This window comes from Protobothrops mucrosquamatus, unplaced genomic scaffold (genome assembly GCF_001527695.2).
Source record: "Protobothrops mucrosquamatus isolate PMUCROS unplaced genomic scaffold, P.Mucros_1.0 scaffold1877, whole genome shotgun sequence".
NCBI lineage: Eukaryota > Metazoa > Chordata > Lepidosauria > Squamata > Viperidae > Protobothrops > Protobothrops mucrosquamatus.
Genome location: NW_015388004.1, coordinates 46,742 through 53,023, shown reverse-complemented (window position 1 = coordinate 53,023; position 6,282 = coordinate 46,742). Strand labels below are relative to the sequence as shown.

At 40.0% G+C, this 6,282-nt stretch overlaps 1 protein-coding gene across 1 annotated transcript; it reads right to left on the bottom strand.

The window, feature by feature from the left end:
* Positions 1-1,323: 1,323 nt before the first annotated feature.
* Positions 1,324-3,429, bottom strand: LOC107294229 (vitelline membrane outer layer protein 1-like). Its single transcript, XM_015823442.1, has 3 exons — positions 3,259-3,429; positions 2,881-2,975; positions 1,324-1,615 (listed from the first exon to the last, which is right to left on the bottom strand). The coding sequence occupies exons 1-3, from the start codon at positions 3,427-3,429 to the stop codon at positions 1,324-1,326; spliced, it is 558 nt and encodes a 185-aa protein (XP_015678928.1).
* Between the last annotated feature and the right edge of the window lie 2,853 nt (positions 3,430-6,282).

The window sequence follows — 6,282 nt, the reverse complement described above, 5'->3', positions numbered from 1 at the left end:
TCCCTACTGGAAGCAGGCTTGTGGTCATGTTGGGATAAGAGCAGATATTTCCCCATTTTCAGAAGGCCGAGGGAGCTGACACTCAGAGGGATTGCTTTTCAGTTCCAGACCTGAGGAAAAGGCCTGCTGCTTAACATTATATTAACTTCCAGCTATCTCCAAGAAGAAGATAAGGACATATCATTTCTGAAGAGCGTACTAATCAAATCAATCAATAAATAAATTCAGAGCAAATGAAAGGCATGGGATTGGAAGAGATATCTTTTTATGTAAGTGTTTAAGGAACAGAAAAGTGATTAATTGGAAAAGTGATTATTTGAAGGCTTTATCTAAGAAGAAAACTCTCTTTTAGCTCATTATCTACATCTCATTTTTAAAAAAACCTCAAAACCTACATCAGACATGTCAAACACAAGGCCTGGTGGCCGGATGCGGCCCACAAAGTGGTTTCATGTGGTCCACGAAACCATCCTGGAAATAGTAAGGGAACGGCCCCCACTGCCTTGGTCCTGGCCCAGGTCAGCCCGAAGCCAATGTACAATTTTGTGGTGGCCATCTTGGCACTTGCCCCAGTGGACCATGCCTTGGCATTTGCCCCGGTCCCACCCCTTTCTGCCAGAGACCTTCAGATCTGTCCCACTCCTGCCCAAGCCCCCCATAGGCACCTTTGATGCAAATGATGTAGAACTGGCCATGCCCACCCAGTAGGCCACACCCACTCTATCCATGCCCACCCAGTAGGCTGCACCCACTCTGGCCACACCCACCCACCCCCCAAGGGCAACTGCAATGTTGATGCGGCCCTCAGTGAAATTGAGTTTGACACCCCTGACCTACATCATCAATTTTCTTTGTTTCTTAACCGGTGCTGCCCCACCTATCGTTTATTTTCCTTAATATCTATGTATTCTTTGAAGTGAATACAGAGTACAAGAATAAATAATACTAATACTTCTATATGTATTAGTGTAGCCCAAACCTGGCTCATTGAAAGAAACCAATGACTTTGAAGATGCAGCATAATTTTATTTCCATGCGTGCAAGCAAGCAGTAATACAGTATTACAGTTTGGTGCTGTGATTTGAATCAAAATGACAGAGAAGAGACAGTCAATCATTTGCAATGCTTAAGATTTCTGCCACCACCCTTTTCCCTCTCCAATCTGAACCAATTTGAAGACACACGTGGGGAATGGTTACCTTCTACTACCACATTATACACAAACATACTCTCTATTCTCAAGTTAATATTGAATTATAATTAACAGTCTTTGAAAATGCATAGCAAAAGTATATTGATAGATGAGGAAACATATATCAGCCATTAACAGCAGTACAAAACCACATCATTGAGTTCTGTGTCATCACCACTGCCTTGATTTGGCTCCACCTTTGTTCGGATCCCACATACACCAGTTGTGGGACAGTGACTGCTCCATGGGCCAAAATCACCCCAACTCAGGCCATTGCCCATCAGAATTTCACCTGAACTGCATTTGAACTGGATGTTGTTAGCTGCTGTATCATCACCTTTTCCTTGTTGTGGTTCCACTCTCAGAGAAAAAGAAACCAGGTAGCCTGAGCGGCAGTACTGTGTTGGGGCCCAGGTTCCCCACCTGCCAAAAAAAAGAGGTAAAGATGGATATGCAGCTCTTTGATGTCTAGATTAAGCCCTTGTCATCAGGCCACTAGAATCAGGCATAATGGCTAAAACCTTGGACTAGGAACCAGTTGAACTCTGTGTCTGACTATTAAAATTCATTAACTCTGCGCCAATAATTGACTTTCATTGGGCTGTTATAGGGGAAAAAATACAAGGAAAGAGGATCTGGTGGCTGCTGCCATAAGCTCCTAGGAAAAAAATGGGATAAAGATTTTTTTGTTTTATCCCCAACCTTCCTTTGACGGCTTTCCCAAGACCACTCCCAATCCATGTCACATTCAGAAGCCATTAGAGCAGAGACTCCTTATTCCAGAAATTGCATTATTGTAAGCACCATTTCCTTCTATAACAGTTGAATGAAAGAATTACCCACTAGTGAAAGAGTGAATTATTATTCAGCTAGTGGGTCCCTGGTGGAAATTCTGTCCTTCATTTTCTTACTAGAAATCTAAGGTTTTATCTCAGGTTACATTAAAGATGGTGTTCCACAAAAAAATAGAGTGCTCTCTCTGGTTGCCATGTGGCCCTTCCCCATGCTTTTATTTGGGGGAAGAGGATTTTGCAATAAATAAAATTGGAACAACATCTCATAGGCCCAGTGTTGCCCTAATCCTGAATTGAGACATTTTGATTCCTGAGACTTCATTTGCAATGAACCTGATTAAATAATCTGCCAAATTGATAAAAGGATAAATAATAGAGATTTACCCTCAGTTTTTAATACAATAACAAAAATACTCCCTGGCATGTGACTGAATTGACTGGGATTTGATTTTTAAAGAGCTATCTCCAGAATTCAAGTATATGACATTAAAAATAATCACACTTCTGACCTTCATAAACAGTCCCTGTCTCCCCACAAAGAGAATTATAAGAATGGCATATAGATCCATGAGTTGCATAAAGAGAAAAGTGTGTGGGAGACTAAAGTCAACAAAGGGGTGTTTGGGGCATGAATGAGTGTCAGGAAAGAGCAAAGGCTGGAGATAGATTTGCTGTGGCCCACAAAATAGTAGTAGCTGTTTTTGGACCTCTCAGGAATAAATCTCCATCCATGTCTCAGCTGCTGATTCAGAGAGACCATTGAACAACAGTGCCTGAAAGCCAGCATTACTGATTCCAGTGCATCCCCTTCTACAGTAAACTAAGGATCAGTCATCTCCTCTCCCATTCTTGATGACAAGAAAATAAAATATGACAAGAAAGTCAGTTACTCACGGTCCAACTTCAGACTCAATTGTTCTGCCATCGCTACAGTACAAGCGGATTCCATTCAGAGCTGTATCATCACCTTCCCCTTGAAATGGTTCTACCTAAGAAAATAAGACTGATAAAGTTCAAGATCACCCCTTCTCCCCTTGGGGTCCTTTAGTCTTCAATTTTGAGAATTTTCAACATTTACCCATCGATATAGGACAATGAATTGGATCAAAACTAGATCTGCCGCTCAATGCCTTTCTTTGATTATAGAATCAAAAAGTGTTAAGCATCAAGAGACATCTTTTTGCCTTTCTTAAAAGTCAAAGTGAAAAACTGAAGAACTATTTTCAAGGGAATAGTCAGAAGTAAAGGAGCATCTGAAAAGTAAGTTTTTACCTTTAGGGCAAAGCCATTAGCATAGCCGTAAGAGCAAAACTCCCTTGAGCCCCAGGAACCCCAGGGACCCCCATTTGGTACAGTGAGCTTATTGTTGAAATTTCGGGCTTCCGTATTCCACAGGCAGCAGGAGATGGTCAGGAGAAGAGCGGTGCTGGCACAAAGATCCATGGGAAAGGAAACCAGTCTACCTCTTGAATCAGAAATGTCTTCAGAATTTGCAGCCTCCTAGAAACCAGGAATCATTTATAAAGTGTCTGCAGTACCACCCACATGAATTCATGCTTTTCAATTCTTTTGTTGTGTACCTTTGAATCAGTCTTAATTCCTGGGAACTGCCTGGGCTATATTCTGTATTTTTCTTGGCAAGATTTCAGAAGTAGTTTGGCACTGCTTCCTTCTTCCTAGAGCTGAGAAAGAGGGACTGGCCCAAGGTCACCCAGTTTGGCTTTGTACCTAAGATATGACTAGAGCACTAGCCAGTCTCCAGCCTGGTGTCTTAACCACTATATCAAATGTGGGGCCAACGATGTGTGGCAGCAGNCGGGACTGACCTAGGGTGAATTTTAAATAGGGAATAATTTTTAATAATTTTTAAAGATTTTAATAATGACACAGCCATTAATATATTTGCTTTTAATTGGTTTTATAGGGGAAATGTTTTTTGTGTTGTTTTTTAACATGCTGTGAGCCGCCCTGAGTCCCCCTGGGGAGAAGGGCGGCATAGAAGTTTAAATATAAAAAAATAAAATAAAGACTGACCTGAACACATAAAATTGTGATGTCTGGGTAATCAGACAATATCATCAGGGACCATCAAACAGCTAGCTCTCAGATTGACAGAATAGATTCCTCTTCAACACACATGAATAATTTAATAAAGAATGTAATGAATTTGCAAGAGATAGCCCAATATTTTAAAGAAAACCAATTCCCAAAGATTAAACACTATAATGTAACAAAGGTAGCCTGATGTTGGTCCATTGAACTGAAAGCACAACTGTTAACCTGATCGTTATGCAAAATTTATATATATATAAATTCCCATTTTTTTTAGAACTGTTCAAAAGGTTGTGGCCATGGCATCATATATATGGCCAATGTTCCCTGCCAGCTTCCCACAAGCAAAATCAATGGGGAAGCTTGCAGGAAATTGGAAGTTGCTCCAATCCCACTGCTTTTTTGCCCACCAATGTTTATTCTATTTATTTGTTTCAGTAAGTTAATATTGATTTATGATTGAAGGTCATTGGTCATTAAAGTTATTTTTCTATTTATCATGTGTATTATAATTCATCACAAAACTGTCCAGCATTTCAGTAAAAAATATGGTCAGTCTAAAATTAAATATTTATTCTGGTCACATCTGCCAGATTGCCTTTCTTTCAAAGTATAACCCAATAGGTCACAGGGTTACCTTGTATACATTAAGCTGCACACACACAACCTACCACCACAACCGCCGCCAATCTTTGCATGTTGAAGTGCAGCCATCAGGTGCATCAACAACTTGGTTAAGCATAATGTATGATCATAGCCATACATAAATGATCATCTCTCCTAATATTCCATATCAAATTTGGTGCCTTTCTTTGATTAGATTGAAAAGGACTAAATATCCCTATCAGTTCCTGCCAATGCTCAATAACTCTGAGTGACAATGTCAGTATGTCAATATCAATCTTAAATACACATTTCTCATTCTTGGGAAAAAGTAATTCCTCTAAAGTCACACTGAGTTGCTGAATGCAACTGACCAGGGCAGTGATGGGATTCAAATATGTGAACAACCAGTTCTCTGTGTGGATGCTGTTTCCAGAAGTCCATTCTGGGCCTGGGCAACAAAAAATTAGCTACCAGTTCTGCTAAACTGGTGCAAACCGGCTGTTCTATTTATCCAGCCTATATTTAGGAAGAATCTTTAAAAGATAAGGATTATTCATCTACGGTTTTTCTTTCATAGCTGTTTACATTACTTATTTTTTGCCAAAATTTTTGTTTGCAGAGATAGGGAACAGAAAAGAAAATTAAAATTAAAAAGCCAGTGTTCTGATCTTCCATTTGGTAGAAGAATTTGCTTGTGGGGACTTGTGGTGTAAATGCTTTATTTCATAGCATAATCTCAGTGTGATGTGTTGATACTCCCTATGTTAACATTTAACAATATCATCCAACTTTGTTAAACAATTCAGAGATCATGGATTAGATTCAAAATTCATCATGCTTAGAGGAATGATTTTAAAAACCACTATTATAAAGAAGTTATTCTCTGGATCTAATCTAAAAGGCTAATGAAAAAGTTGATAATACTCAACCTCATAATAACCACGGCAACCCACTCTAGGTGGGGCTGCTTTTAAAAATCATACAGAGGCTTCGTTTACTACAAAATGCCATGATCAGATGATTATGTGTTTGAAAAATCTCCTCCAATTGAACCAGTGGAATGTCAGCCTTAGGAAACACCAAACTAGGAATACCGAAGCTGAACACAGACACCACACAGTAGCTGGAGAAAACAAGTAATGTAGTACAGCCTTCAAACCCATTGTTATTGTTAATTGCGAAGTCGTGTCCGACCCATCGCGAGCCCATGGACAATGTTCCTCCAGGCCTTCCTGTCCTCTACCATCTTCTGGAGTCCATTTACGCTCACGCCTACTGCTTCAGTGACTCCATCCAGCCACCTCATTCTCTGTCATGACCTTCTTCTATTGCCCTCAAACCCATGGACATAGAGAAACAGAGGAAAGACCCTCAATGTGAATCCTTCCCAAGCAAGAGTTTGCATATCTTAACTAAAAACAATGGGCTGGAGCCTTACTGAAGGCACAGCTCTGACCCATGTTTTCTTTTTGGAAACAATTATCTGATCTCTTGAGTTGGATGTAAGAAACTGCAATTCTTTTGCGGATGTTTCATTACAAACTAGGAGACATCTTCAGTGCTAGAAGGGAATAGGGTTTGATTTTTGTTTACATACACTGATTTGAAGGTGGGAGTGTAGTTTTCTTCTTGGTAGTT

Bases quoted from the DNA above. Each gene is read 5' to 3' on its own strand.
- LOC107294229 (XM_015823442.1), bottom strand. From the start codon at position 3,429: ATGGATCTTTGTGCCAGCACCGCTCTTCTCCTGACCATCTCCTGCTGC. The intron at 2,976-3,258 runs GTAAAAACTTAC...TTATTTTCTTAG, and splicing joins CTAATGGCTTTGCCCTAAAG to GTAGAACCATTTCAAGGGGA. The intron at 1,616-2,880 runs GTGAGTAACTGA...TTTTTTTGGCAG, and splicing joins ATTGAGTCTGAAGTTGGACC to GTGGGGAACCTGGGCCCCAA.